Source organism: Lagenorhynchus albirostris, chromosome 1 (genome assembly GCF_949774975.1).
Source record: "Lagenorhynchus albirostris chromosome 1, mLagAlb1.1, whole genome shotgun sequence".
NCBI classification, from domain to species: Eukaryota; Metazoa; Chordata; class Mammalia; order Artiodactyla; family Delphinidae; genus Lagenorhynchus; species Lagenorhynchus albirostris.
Genome location: NC_083095.1, coordinates 66,392,816 through 66,408,440, shown reverse-complemented (window position 1 = coordinate 66,408,440; position 15,625 = coordinate 66,392,816). Strand labels below are relative to the sequence as shown.

At 35.4% G+C, this 15,625-nt stretch overlaps 1 protein-coding gene across 5 annotated transcripts in view; it reads left to right on the top strand.

Annotated features, from left to right (window-relative positions):
• ARHGAP5 (Rho GTPase activating protein 5) overlaps positions 1-15,625 on the top strand; it is a 72,249-nt gene that overhangs the window by 21,590 nt on the left and 35,034 nt on the right. For 4 of the 5 annotated variants that reach the window (XR_009539614.1, XR_009539611.1, XM_060143859.1 and 1 more), the window contains exon 3: positions 12,363-12,510. Coding sequence is in view for 3 of the 5 variants with exons in the window: in XM_060143859.1 (XP_059999842.1) it covers positions 12,363-12,510 (148 nt within the window). In the remaining 2 variants the exon portion in view is untranslated. The remainder of the gene's footprint in view (positions 1-12,362; positions 12,511-15,625) is intronic. The other variant, XM_060143870.1, reaches the window with a different exon arrangement.

Genomic DNA, 15,625 nt, shown 5'->3' with positions numbered 1-15,625 from the left:
TCCCAGATTCCTCAGCCAGCATCTTTTCCAGCCTCATTGCCATGAGTTGGGTCTTATATCCATTCCTGACCAGTAAAGTCTGGCCAGAGGTGGAGAATTATGCTATTGAATGTAGGCCTGAGCCTTTAGAGCTCTTGGCGAGGTTGGCTTCCCCCAAATTAGGATAATTTCTAAGGGATGAAAATTGCAGTGTCTAATGCAGGCTAGATTTACATGTTGTTTATAGTTGATCTCCATGGCCTAGCATAGTATGTTGTACTATGATCAGTTTGAAGTCAGTAGGAGTATATAGGTTTGTTTTTGTAGTGGTAATGAAAGAACGATTTATGGGTTTTTAAAAATAATTACATTTATTTTGACTCAAGGAAACTGTTGTTTTATTCAACAAGCATCTTACTGAATGCCTTCTATGCCTGAACACTGTCCAAAGCTAAGGATACAGGGATGACTTGGTCATGGGCTCTGCTCTCAGGCATTCAGTCTAGTACATTTGATTTTGGTGAAAATTAAACATATTTTATATTTTCATCAAGGTTAGTAAAACTTCTGGTTCTTTCATATCTCTCATTTCATTTGGAAAGCATTTATTTAGAAGTCTTAGTAACGATTTTTATTGCTTTCATATTGGCTAAATATGTTCTACATCTGACTGATTAGTTCTAAGGTGTTTCTGAAATTTCTCATAAAGTTAAAATTGGTTTCTTTAGTAGCATTTCTGGTGCTGGTGACATCAATTTATGGTATGATATAAGTGTGGATATATAATGTGAATATTTCTGCCTACATTTCACTATTTGCTGTTTCTTTGAATTTGTTCTGTGCTGTTGGGTTGACCATGATCTGTTACTCTTCAAATTCAGAATGAAATGTAACGAGATGGTTAGTTTTTAAAGTATATTTTGACTGATGTGTTCTAATAAGACTCAGTTTAAATGATGTGTCAGTGGTATGCTTGTTTTTACTAATTTAAAAGCAAATGTAAATGTCTTCAGTGTGGCTTTCTATTCAAACTTTGTGTTTTTACTTAGTTTTCAGAACAGCATGTTGAATGTTTAGCAAAAACTGGCATAGCACAAATTACTGAAATTATTCTTTTGCAGCACATTCATTATATTAATTGTTAGACTATATTTAGTTAATATATAAAGGAGGCACTTTACCTCTATAACATAGACTACTGTGTTCTTACTATAATTTTATATCAATGGACAATTGTTACTATTCCAAGACTTATAAGTGAGTTTATAGGGTTGTCAATTTTATGTGCTCCAAAAATTTATATACTACAAATCATCCCACTCAAACCTAGAAGAGTTATTTCCACAGTAGGTATAGTTTTATGATTTTCAGCTCTGTAATGTTTTCTTGTCATCTCAGCTGATGCGTTGAAAGAGTCCTCAATAGGGCTTAATCTATGACTGTGTTAAGAGAAACCTCAGCGGAAGGAGGACTGCTTTTTAAAAGTAGTAATATCTGATGTTTACAGTTCTTACAACAGAATATAAGGGTGTGACAAAAGAGATCTTGAGTTAGTATCTAACTTTGTCCATATAAAGGTACACCTTGCATATGTTTGTGTATGTGTGTGTAGTTGTTTTGAGCTTTTTGGAAATTGTTCTTAGCCTTTGAAAATCTGAGGAAAGGTTTGGATATTTTAACTGGAAAAATGCACGTTCACAAAATTTTAGTGGCATTTTAAGGGTGTCATATATACTTTCTAAAGTATATATGGACTCTAGAACCTCTGTTGATGTAAGAGAAGAGAAGAACACACTTGAATTTGTCTCATTCTTTACTGATGCTCTGATTTGCAATCTTCAGAGTGACAGAAAGAACCTAACAGATGACATGGGAAGCAAAGGGAGAAGTAATGGTTTTAAGAATGAAATGCTGGGTATAATATAAAACTTATTTTGATTTGAATACACTTGAAAAAATATTTTTAGGGAAGTTGGGAAGAAATCACTCATCGTTAACTTGAATAGCTAGATGTTTTGCTAGGACCCTCTCCAGGTGACTCCAGGTCTAATTTTTTGTTAGTAAAATTGTTAATGGCATTAATAAAATGCCTGCCAGGTAGATAATATATGTTGAAATGCTTTATAGGAAGGTGTCATCTTAGAGATGAATCAGTGCAAGAACCAGTTTGTCTGATACATGTATACAAGAACCCAGACCACATTTATTTGCCCTCAGTTATTTTCTCTTCCCTCTTTTCACCTAGTGTTAGGTTAAAGGGTCTGAAAGAGCATTCACAACATCCAGCACCTAACAGCTTTTAGAGAATTAAAAAAAAAAAAAAAAAGGATTAAGTAGACCTTCATGGAGTACTGACTCTAAAGACTTTTTATGTTGATGTGTTATGCTATGGTGTAATACTTATTCTTCCCACATAAAGTAATCACTTTCTAGTAGTTTTATTGCTTTGTAGTTTAATAAGTTTTGTTTTTCTTACTACATTGTAAGCTTTTTGAAGGCAGTTATGATTATCATTCATCTTTGTGTACCGTACAGTAGTGATTCTCTATCTTGAATTATGTATTGACTTTTTTTTTTTAAAGTTAAAGTCTCAGACTTCCCAGGGCTATATCTGTAGCCATCTCCCAAACTTGAGTTCTTAGTCCTTGATTTTATTAGCCTAGCGCAATGGTTCTCAACCAGGGTCAATTTTGACCTGCAGGGAGCATCTGGCAATACCTGGAGACATTTTTGGCTGTCACAACTCAGGTGGGGAATTGCTACTGGTATCTGTTGGATTGAGGCCAAGGATGCTGCTAAACACCCTGCAATTCAAAATGTCAGTAATACTGAAGTTGAGAAACCCTGTGTAGCCAAATGTGGTCTTTAATGAAATTCCTGTGAGATTCTAGAAGTCAGTCATACAAGGCTTGTTTGTACTTGCTCATTAGGAAAGGCAGGTTTTTCCTCACAGGTCATAGATATTTCTTCCCTATCCTCACCATGATTGGGTAAGGATGTATTTTCAGGAAGGAGTTACTGTGGGTCAAAGCTACATGCTCTTGCTATTTAACTTGTCTGATCTTTATTCTGCTGTGAAACATGTTGTTTCCATTTCATTGTCATAGTCTTAGTTGAGGTTATCATAAATTCTTACTTGGATTATTGCAATGACCTTTTTTTAAAAAAATCTTTTTAATTTGAGGTAATTGTAGATGGACATACCATTGTAAGAAATAATGCAGAAAGATTCCATGGACCCTTTGCCCAGTTTCCCGCAAAGGTAACATCTTGCAAAACTAGTAAAATATCACAAACAGGGTATTGACATTAATGTGACCCGCAGATACTTGAGATTCCCCCAGGTTTGCTTGTACTTGTGACTGTGTGCACGCATGTGTGTGTGTGTGTGTGTGTGTACTCTATGCAGATTTTCACACGTGTAGCTTTGTGTATCCTATCCTGCACAGTACCTAGCATGATGTTATTATGCACATGGTAAATGCTCAGTTCTTACACACTGTTGAAAGTACATTACCTTATATCCAAATGAATTCACATAGAGTTGGCTATTTAATCCTTTTTGTAGTTTTATGATAAGAATCATTATTTTGTATGAATCCTGATTTTATTAGGTTCAGATGCTTAAGCTTAGATACATCTATATAATGACTCCCGTAGTAAAAAAAAAAAAATTAGGTATAATGAAACTGTTTGCATAACTGGTAAATAAACTAACAGTATTTCGTATGTTTATTAACAGAAATCTTATATGGTAAAGGCTTTCTCTGGTTCTTGTTTATAATTTTGTTTGCTGCTGTTAGTGTTGACTGAGCACCCACCATGTGCCAAGTTATAGGTACTAAAAAGGAAAAGTGGACAGTTTCTAGAGTATTTTGGAAGTCATACCAACAGGGCTTCTTATGCATTCACTGTGGAGAGTAAGGGAAAATCAAAGCTGATTCATAAATTTATGGTTTAAGCAACTGGGTAGATTTAGATTTACTGAGATAGTGAAGAAGGTTAAGGATGAAAGGTTTCAGACCAGAGAGACTCAAGACATCTGTTTTGTGCTTTTTATATTATGTTTAAAATATCTATGTTGACATCCCAGTGGAAGTATAAAAGTTAGATTATGAATCTGGTATTCAGAGGAAGACTTATCAGGTTATAAAAGGATTGAAAGTTATGAGTTTAGATAAATTCACGTAAGGACAGAGAATAACTAGAGAAGAAGGGAGGGGCTCAGAAGTGAGTTTGGGTAGACCAGGAAGACTTGTTGGCAGGTGAAACTGATCCCACTACTGGGCATATACCCTGAGAAAACCATAATTCAAAAAGAGTCATGTACCACTACGTTTATTGCAGCTCTATTTTCAATAGCCAGGACATGGAAGCAACCTAAGTATCCATTGACACATGAATGGATAAAGAAGATGTGGCACATATATATGATGGAATATTACTCAGCCATAAAAAGAAATGAAATTGGGTTATTTGTAGTGAGGTGGATGGACTAGTAACTGTCATACAGAGTGAAGTAAGCCAGAAAGAGAAAAACAAATACCGTATGCTAACACATATATATGGAATCTTTAAAAAAAAAAAGGGGGGGTTATGCAGAACCTAGGGGCAGGATGACAGGAATAAAGATGCAGACATAGAGAATGGACTTGAGGACACGGGGAGGGGGAAGGGTAAGCTGGGATGAAGTGAGAGAGTGGCATGGACTTATATATACTACCAGATGTAAAATAGATAGTTAGTGGGAAGCAGCCGCATAGCACAGGGAGATCAGCTCCGTTCTTTGTGACCATCTAGAGGGGTGGGATAGGGAGGATGGGAGGGAGACACAAGAGAGAGGAGATATGGGGATATATATATATATATGTATAGCTGATTCACTTTGTTACAAAGCAGAAACTAACACACCATTGTAAAGCAATTATACTCCAATGAAGATGTTAAAAAAAAAAGAAAGAAAGAAAGAAAAATGAATCCCTGGTGAGAAAAGAGGAAAAACTGGTTAAGAGTAGTGACATGGGAGCCAAGAGAGCAAGTGTTTAAGGAGGAAGTGATCAAGAAAGAATGTTGCTGAGAGCTCAAGAGGAATGAAAAGTTTCTTTTTGATTTGATAGTGTGGAAGTATCTGATCTTGACAAGCAGTTTAGTGGAATGGGAGAGAAAGCCAGATGGAAGCAAGGTGAAGAATGAATGGGATGTGAAAAGTAGAGATAGATGTAGATGACACCTTCAAGAAGTGTTTCTATGAAAGGGAGCAAGATTTGGGTCAGTAGCTAGAGTTCAATATGGGATCAAAAGAGGGTTTTGTTTTCATGTTTGTTTTTAAAGATGAGAGATATTATATTTGTATATTCATAAGAATGACCCAGGAGAGGGACAGGTTGATGCTATGAAAGAAGAGGCGAGGGGATATTGGCTTGTATGAACAGGGGATACTACAGAAGGAAAACATGAATCAGGGTAGAGATACATAGGTGGGTTGGTTGTAGGTATAAATGAAGAAAAGGGAATTCCTATGTGTCTTTTCCAATGAAATGTGAGTTGAGGACATTAGGAAGAGAGAGGGTAGGTAGTACTTGTAGTTACATGAGTTTCTTTAATTGTACAACTTCTCAGAATTTTTTAGCATGCTATGATATGTTGAGAATCTCTTGAGTGGGACAGAGTATATAGGGCAGGACCAGAGAAAACTCAAATTGGAAGCCATTGGGGAGAAATTTGATTTCCTATTTCTTTCCATTTTGAAAAGAGGATTAAAGTTTATATATCATAGACATAAATTTTTTAATTAATCTGTTTTTGGCTGTGTTGGGTCTTCGTTGCTGTGTGCAGGCTTTCTCTAGTTGTGGCAAGCGGGGACTACTCTTCGTTGTGGTGCGTGGGCTTCTCATTGTGGTGGCTCCTCTTGTTGCGGAGCATGGGCTCTAAGCACACGGGCTTCAGTAGCTATGGCACGCAGTCTCAGTAGTTGTAGCTTGTGAGCTCCAGAGCGCAGGCTCAGTAGTTGTGGTGCATGGGCTTAGTTGCTCCACGTCATGTGGGATCTTCCCGGACCAGGGCTTGAACCCATGTCCCCTGCATTGGCAGGTGGATTCTTAACCACTGTGCCACCAGGGAAGTCCCTCATAGACACAATTTTTTAAATCTTGGTTTTTTTCTGGTTACACAAGTGATCTTTATCTTTTCAAAAAGTACTTCCTTTACAAAAGGAAATGTACAATTTACAGTGAAAATTCTGTATAACCTCCTCCCAGTCTTTTCTTTCTCTTTCCTTCTATACCCTGCTCTAAATTTAAGGGTATCGTTGTCAATAGTTTGGTATTTGTTTTTTAATTTTTGCTATAATATTAACATAAATGATTTATTTTGATGGAATGGAATTATACTATTTATCCTGTTCTTAAACTGTAACATATATCAGTATATGTAAATCTGTTAAAATCAACCTTCTTAATTCGTCTTTATTATCATTAATTTTGGTGTACTAGATCTTGACAAGGACTAAAGGAGATCATTTAAAATTTCTTATTCTGTTTCCATAGAGGTACATATTTCTGCTATACTTTGTTTCTGCTACTTGGTGGATTGAATTCTAGATAATTGTAAGTGAGTCTCTTTTGTATAGTTCAAAGCTTTTTGCTTTGAAGACAGCTGCAATGTTAACCTTGCTCTTGTAAAAACAAAAAAAATCATTACTTTCTCCATCATTTTGTTTTCAGTTTTTAGGAGTCTGTTTAAATGGTATGTGGTTAGTCACGTTTAGTTTTTTGTGTTTTTTTAAATGAATTTATTTGTTTATTTGTTTGTTTGTTTTTGGCTGCATTGGATTTTCGATGCTGCGCAAGGGCTTTCTCTAGTTGTGGCAAGTGGGGGCTCCTCTTTGTTGTGGTGCGCAAGCTTCTCATTGCGGTGGCTTCTCTTGTTGCGGAGCACAGGCTCTAGGCGCATGGGCTTCAGTAGTTGTGGCACACGGGCTTACTTGGTCTGTGGCATTTGGGACCTTCCCGGACCAGGGCTCGAACCCGTGTCCCCTGCATTGGCAGGCAGATTCTTAACGACTGTGCCACCAGGGAGGTTCTCCTGTTTAGTTTTGTACCAAGTCTGAGAGTCTTTTATAGCTGATCTGATCTTAATCCATTTACATTTACTTTTTAATTTGCTTTTTTCTTGTTATCTATTTTTATTCTTCATCAGCAAAAAAAGAGAGAGAGAGAAATAAAGGAACTAATAGTTATTCTTTTTCAGATTCTTTTCCCTTGTAGATTATTACAAAACATTGAGTATAGTTCCCTGTGCTATACAGTAGGTCCTTGTTGGTTATCTATTTTATATATAGTAGTGTGTATATGTTGATCCCAAGCTCCTAATTTATCCCTCCATGCCCTGTCTCCGCCCGATGATGTTTCATTATGTGTTTAGGATTTCTAGGGCAGTTCGAGAGTGCTATAATTTAAATATTAACTATTACATATTTGAGAACTTAAAAAAAGCTGTAGTTGCTTGTTACACACATTTGGATGACATACTGGCTAAATAAAGAATCTTTGACAAATCTTTTTACCATGAATATTCACATAGAAGAGTTTTCTGACTTCCCAAGTTTTCGTGAGAACTTTGAGGCTAGCCTGATATTTTCCCTCCTTTGTTGGTCATTGGTTTCTTTTGCCTAGATGCTTTTAAGATTTTTGAAGCTTACTGAGTTCAGCAGCATATGTCTGTAACTTGATGGTTTACTCCTATTTGTGGTGAGATCATTCAATCTACAAATTAAATTCATTATTTCAGAAGAGACCTCGACTATCTTTGCACTTTTCTCTTTCTCACAAGCAGAATTCCAGAGCATTGGAGTATGTTAATGAACAAAGCAGATAAAAATCCGTGCCCTTGTGTGGAGCTTAAATTGTAGCAGGCGTACACCAAAATAATAATGATGATGATGATGATATATGAGAAAATTTATATAGTGTTGTGGGTAGGAAAAGCAGTGTAAGAGGGATTAGAAGTACTGGGCAGTAGTTAGAGAAAGACAGGCCATAGATCACAATTTTTAATAGTCCATGTAGGCCTTATTAAGAGGGTAAAGGGAACAGCCAATGCAAAAGTCCTAAGTTAGGAGCATGTGTCACATGCTAAAAAAGCAAGTAAGCTGTGTAACTTACTTGCACAAGGAAGTAAGGAAAGGGAGTAAAATGATGGAGAAAGTAGAGGAAAATGAGGTAAGAATATATAGAAGCCGAGTTCAAAGCATGCTAGATTATATATGGCCTTGAAGGCTGTTATTTGTGGGTCACTATCATTCTGGGTGCTTTATTGAGAACGGTATGTAGAGAATGGTGGTAGAAGCAGGGAGGATTGATTGAGCAGTCAATGCAGTAATCTACATATGTGAAATGGTGATAGCTGTATGGACCAGGGAATTAGCAGTGAAGATGGTTAAGATCTCATAGATTTGGAAGTAAGGTGTGAGAAAATAAGAGGGATCAAAAATGACTCCAAGATTTTAGCCTGGCAGCTGAAAGGATGGAATTGCCAGCAACTGAGATGTAGAAGGCTGAAGATGGAGCTCATTTTAAGGAAATCATCAGGAGTTCAGTTTTGCGTGTTAAGAAAGAAATATCTCTTAGACATTCAAGTGAAGAGTCAGGTAGAAGGTTTCAAATGAATCTGGAGTTCAGGAGAAAGAGCTGAGCTGGCAGTATTAATTTGGGTTAGCAGCATATGGATGACATTACCAAGAGGGTGATTATAGATATTGAGAAAAAAAGGCAGGGACTGAGGCCTGGGGTATTCACAGTATTACAAGGTTGCCGAGGAGGGACAAGCTAAGGAGACTAATAAGGGGAGAACAAGTGAGATAATAGAGGTCGTCTCCTGAAGTCCACTAAAGAGAGTGACTGCTGAAAAGTTGAGTAAGATGAGAGCTGAGAACTGACTATTGCAAAACAGTCATTTGTGAACTTAATAAGAGCAGATTTAGTGGAGTGATGAGAGTGATAAACTAATATAAGTACATATAAGAGGGAATGGAAGGAGGGGAATTGGAGACAACTAGTATAGATGATTTATATAGAGTTTGTTCTACAAAAGGAAGTAGAATTCTGGAGCAGTAGCTAGCAGAGAGAAGAAGATTAAGACTTCTTTTAAGAATGGGAGCAAAAGTATTTTTTGGCATGTGTCAAAGAAATGATACAGTAGAAAAGAGAACTCTGATGATCTTTTCCACTTTATTCTGATCTTTTCAATCATATTGGGTCTTTTACTAAAGAGGTATTCATTTCTTTAATGGATTTTTTTCTTCACTTTCTTTACATTTTGCCTCTGGTTGTCTCATTTCTTCTTTAATCTTTTATTTCAAGAATCCCATAATAAATTTAAGAGAATAGAGAAGTCCAAAATTTCTTGTTTCCTGGATTTATTCTTTGAAAGCCTCCTCAACTGTTTTTTGCTACTTAAGTTTTCTACAGTTTGTTGGTTACATATGAAGCAATTGAGGTATTGTTTTTTTCAGTGTTATTGATTGTATCGACAGTATTTATTGAATATTTGAGGATGTTGCTTAGATGCTCTCCTTTGTTGTGTTGCTGATATTGCTGAAGTGGAAGAGCAGATTCTGTAAAGAGCTATTTATATGCCTTTTCCTGGTCCTGTTTACTTATACTAATGATAGTTTTTAATATCCACTGGACACTTAACTGATAACATTGTTTATATTATTTGTGAAATACAATGTTTATTTTACTGGATATGCTTTTGCAGACATGAGATTTGCCTAAGTGGCCAGGAAGAAAAGACCTTGGGTATTTGCATTTAAGCAGAAATTAAGATTTGTATGAATGTAGTAATGAATCAAAAGTTGGATTATCATAAATCAGATCCTGTTTTCCTGCTGGCATAATTATTTATTGGGACCTGCGATTTCTGACTATTGGTTCATCAAAAGCTATAGATATAAATGACCAAATAACCATACGCCTCATCTTTTTCTTGCATTTCAGAGAACCTTGATGGGATTTTATAGCAGTTGTAATCATCTAGCCTTAGTTTAATTTATGAAATAGATTTTAAATTATGTAAGTTAATTTGAATTGGTATAAATTTGTAGCTATAGATTAGCAACTCTTAACTAAGGGTTGTATGTTAGAATAATGTATAGTTTTTCAAAATTCACATTTCTAAAGAACTCCCTGAAGTGATTCTTATGCTTAAGAACCATCACTTATAGAAAAAAAGTTATATATGTTTTTATTCATCATAAAAGCTAATATAGGAATGTCTAATTCAAAACTATTTTCCTACATAGAGTTTTCTTTTGCACCACTGTAAATTAGTAGAAAAATTGGTAAAGTCACATAAGCTTTTTACGCTTTTTTTCCCCATATATGTGAACTATAACTTGACTGTCAGGGCAGTTGTATGTTAGTAAGTTATCCCTTTATACTTTGCCAGAAATTCCATGCTATAAGCCACTTAGCATTTCATTGCCTCAGATTACTGGTATAATCTGATCTTGGAGTAACTGCAGAATTAAATAACTTGCCCTTGTAACTTTATGGACTTTGAGGGATGGATATTCCCTGAGCATAAGCCAGAGAAATCTACCCCCAATTTTAGTGAAGTATTCAGAGTTTAGTTTGGTTCCTAAAGGGTAATATGAAAAGAGAATTTCTTAAGAGTTGATTGGAACAGTTAGGACTAGCTAGCTTACTTTTCTTACAACTTTGTTTTTTTAGGTGTCATTGCAGATTAAGATCTTTTATTCCTGTTTCATGGCTCTTGCCATAGGTTAGGCATTGCTGTTTTCATTAACTTGCTTAAGTGTAATCTTTTTCACCACTGTATTATCTCTCTAAACAAAAACATCCATCTTTGCCTCAGTTTTCACTTTTGTAATCAAATGGTGCAGCTAATAGTTTGCAGGCTGGAAAGCACCTTAGTGCTCCTGAGAAAGAAGAGGACCCAGTCGCTGTATCCCTACCTCAGCTTTGAAATAACAATCTCTTCATTTCTACTTTCTTGCACATTGTTCTGTTTTGGTGGTGGTGGTAGTGGAAGGATTGTTTAAGGAGTAAGGAAGGATCCACACTACTTGACTTGATGGGCTAGGTCTTGAGCCATACCAAGTATTCCAATGCTTTGTTGGTAACATTTCAGACAACTAGTTATATTGTATGTAATCTGTACCTACCAGAGTTTATGTAATCTGTATCATCAGAGTGATAATATATGAAGACTTAGAAGTTGGATTTCATGAGATCTGGAAGTTTGATAGGTAGAGCAGCCTGAAATTGAAATGAAGAAAGGACTTGATTGATTATGCAGGGTATCAGTTGCATAACTTGGAACTTGGAAGAACACATTGAAAGATCAGTCCATCCAAAAGAGAGACTCCTCTGGAAATTAAAATGAGGACTGTTGCTTTAAGCATTGAAAGCTCTGCCTGTGTTCCCTCCCCTGCCCCCACACACACTTTTCTGATTAGAAATGGTATGTTTTTATGTGATTTGTAAGTCAGTAACAATACTTACGACAAATATAAATACACCCTACTTAAGGAAGAGTGACTCAGAATCTCCTTAAGGGTTGAATTCCAGGCAGTATTTCCTTAGGTTTTTGAAATGTTCGCTCCCTGGTTAAGAACCCATTTTCTCCCAATGCAATACTGAAATTAAACTTTGAAAATTCTTACGTAATTTTGTTTATTATTGTGAAAATGTTTTGTCCATTACTTATAAAAATTATCTTTTTGGGAGTGCTTAATAAAACATTTTTAATAGACTAAATTAACATCTCCTTTCCCACTAGGATGTTATTTTCTTTTATAAAAATTATCTTAATATTTAAGAAATAGAGTCAATAGATAGGAAGAAAATGGGGAAATGATGGGGTTAAAACTCATGGAGTTGAATAGCTTCATTGTATAATCAATAATTAAAGCTATGTTATATTCTTACTAATATAGCTATGCACAAAAATCTCACTTGGAACTTCCCCAAAGACCAAATAACAAATGCACCAATCAACAGACCACACTGAAACTGTGAATTGAGCATTGCTTACTCCTAGTTTCTCCTTTTCACTTGGCATTGAAAAATGATCTTTTCTAATTTCCCTACCTGTCCAGTTTTCTATTATTTTACAGAGGAAAAAGTTTCTTGTATTCAGCCATTTTTTTGTCTGTTCACTTTTGTCTCTTTCTCTTGGTCACGTTGCTGCTTCTAGCAGAATTTTTTTAATGAACCCGGTATTGATGGACATTTAGGTTGGATATGGCTTTTAAATATATCTTTTGATACAAAATGTTTATTTACATTGCTTAATACTAATGTTTTTCTGAAAGAAATTAATTTTAATAGTTTTAACTTGAATATGTTTTTTTATAGCAGAAAAAGAAAACTAAGAACTTCAATCCACCAACACGTAGAAATTGGGAAAGTAATTACTTTGGGATGCCCCTCCAGGATCTGGTTACAGCTGAGAAGCCCATACCACTATTTGTTGAAAAATGTGTGGAATTTATTGAAGATACAGGTAGGATAGAAGTATCATTGCAAGAGGTTTGATATAAAATTTCACTTTTGCTACACCAATAGTTTGTCAAATGTTCCTGATTCAAGCTAGAATTTGAAAGAGGTGTATCGTTCTCATTAGGATTGATTATCTTGAGTATTAATTCTAGATGTAACCATCTGATATTTGAAAGCAGTTTTGTCGTTAGCCAGTCATGCTTTTGTTGGACTTCTCTTTATTAAATGGCTAAGTCAAATACTAAAATGTTAAACTTACCTTTTTCTGGAATTTAGAATAACTCAGTTATTAAATTATGCTACTGTTTAATCATAGTTATGATTTAAATCAGTAATTTGAATGTTTGCAACATTTTAAGTCTAATACTATTTTTAACTCATTTTACACACGAATTTTTCTTTTAAAAATTCATAGCAATATTTGTGAATGTGCAAGAGGTAGCTTGTGATGTTACTATTTATTCAGCCCCACTAGCTTAATATGGTTTGTATGGTTTGAGTTGTATTTGTAAGGAGTGTGTAGATATCCTCACTGTTTTAAAAACAAGCCTGCTCTTATGTTTACTTTGTCTGATGAAACTATTCAGAAAGTAGTCAGAGTTGGGTTATAAAGGCAGAATATTATGTTTATGTGCATTTAAAATGAATACAAGTTAACCATGAAACTTCAGTGATTTGAATAGACTCCAAAATGTAATGGTTTGAAAACGTGAGCTAATTTCATTTTAGCTTTATTTATTCTTAATGACCTCTTTTGATAAACAACTATTGTTTAAAGAATAAACAAGCTAGGATGCCCATGTCCTATCTAAAAAATCAAGCTCATTTTTACTTAGGTGTATGTACGCCATACCATTTAATCTTGACTGTCAGCTAAGTTCTATATGTACATATTAGGTTGTCCGGTGAGAAGTGCTAACTTTCAGTTTTAATAACGATTGGAATATGGGGCAATACCTGTTATCCACTGGTATTAGAGTTGAAATAGCCTATTTTCTCCCTTAAGTTAATAAATTTTAATTTATAGAGCCTGTATTTGTATATGCCTTTAATCATTTGTTTTTTCCTTCAACAGAAGTATTAGGCAAATTTCTTTATGTATTTCTGTCCATCTTTAGCATAGTAGAAATGCAGAAGTTCTTATAATATTAGCTATCTGCTTTGAGGTAAAAGAAATCTCATTTTCTCTAGTAATATAATTAGGCCTTGTGGATATGACTGAGCAATTCAAAAAGACTTTTCTTTAGTGATTAGAAAATAATAAAGTAATAATGGATTGCATTTTGTACATTTATTTTTATAATTAAAAAGTCCCACTTCTTGAATATTTTCATGGTAGTTGAGTGATTTGGCTTGAGGAAAATAAATTCCAAGTGTAAGATAAAATGAAAATTCTAGTTCAATTCTTAGCAACATTTGAATTAGTTCAGTCAACTGGCAGGTAATTTATATATTTAAGTGCTTTGTTAGAAGTATACTTAGTTAGGTACCATGAAACCATAAGAATACTTATATAAAGATTAAAGCTAGTTCTTTTGTTGATGTAGTAGTATGTATTATTTTGTTACTGATTAATGCTAATCCATTTTAGCAGAAATTCTCAGTTGTTTAAGAATTGAATATCAGATTCTCATTATGGACTGGAGCAGCCATCTCCATATTTAAGGTTTAACTTGTAACGTAAATATAATCAACACCCTTGTTTAGAGGACTAACCTTTTAAACAACCCTGAAGAAAATATGGTGGAAGTTTTTAAAATCAGCTTTACTGTCATAACTTACATGCAATAAAATTTACCAATTTTAATTATACAGTATGAGTTTTAATAACTCTATAGTCATATAAGCACCACCACAATCAAGATTTAGAACATTTTTATCACCTCAGAAAGCATCTAGTCTTTTGTCAGGTATGATGTTAGCTCTTAGTTTTTTGTAGATATTCTTTATCAGGTTGAAAAGTATCCTTCTATTTTTTTAAAGAAAGCACTGGCTCTTTTATTTTTTTTATTTTTTAAGATTTTTATTTCTTTATTTTTTTTTAAGTCTGTCGGGTCGTAGTTGCGGCACGTGGGGTCTTCATTGAGGCACGCGGGATCTTTCTCGTTGCAGTGCTCGGGCTCTTTGTTGTGGTGCTTGGGCTTCTCTCTAGTTGTGGCGTGTAGGTTTTCTCTTCTCTAGTTGTGGCCTGCGGGTTCCAGAGCGCCAGGACTCTTTAGTTTGCAGCATGCTGGCTCTAGTTGAGGCACGTGAGCTCAGTAGTTGTGGCATGTGGGCTTTAGTTGCCCTGCAGCATGTGGGATCTTAGTTCCCTGACCAGGGATTGAACCCACGTTCCCTGCATTGGAAGGTGGATTCTTTACCACTGGACCACCAGGAAAGTCCCAATCCTTCTATTCTTAGTTTGCTGCATTTTTATCCAAAATGGATGTTGATTTTGTCATGTGGCTTTTCTGCTTCTGTTGATATGATCCTAGAGTTCTTATTAAAGTCTGTTTATGTGGTGAATTATATTAATTGATTTTTTTTTTGAGGTTTTTTTTTTGTTTTTTTGGCTGTGGGATCTTCATTGGGTCTTCGTTGCTGTTTAACGGGCTTCTCATTGTCATGGCTTCTCTTATTGCGGAGCACAGGCTCTAGGCACTCAGGCTTCAGTAGTTGTGACTCATGGGCTCTAGAGCACAGGCTCAGTAGTTGTGATGCATGGGCTTAGTTGATCTGTGGCATGTGGGATCTTCCTGGGCCAGGGCATGAACCCGTGTCCCCTGTATTGGCAGGTAGAATCTTAAGCACTGTGCCACCAGGGAAACCCCATTAATTGATTTTTAAATGTTGATTTTTAAACTAACCTTGCGTTCCTGGGTTAGTCATACACCATTTGGTCATAATGTTTTATCGCTGGATCCAGTTTGCTAAAATGTTAAGGGTTTCTGTATTCTAAGAAATATTGGTCTATAGTTTTCTTTTCTTGCAGTGTCTTTGTCTGGTTTTGCTATCAGGGTAAACCTGGCATCATAGACTGAGTCTATTTTCTGGAAAAGTTTGTATAGAATGGTAATATTTCTTTATTAAATTTCTGTAGAATTCACCCGGGAAACTATTTGGACCTGGAATCTTGT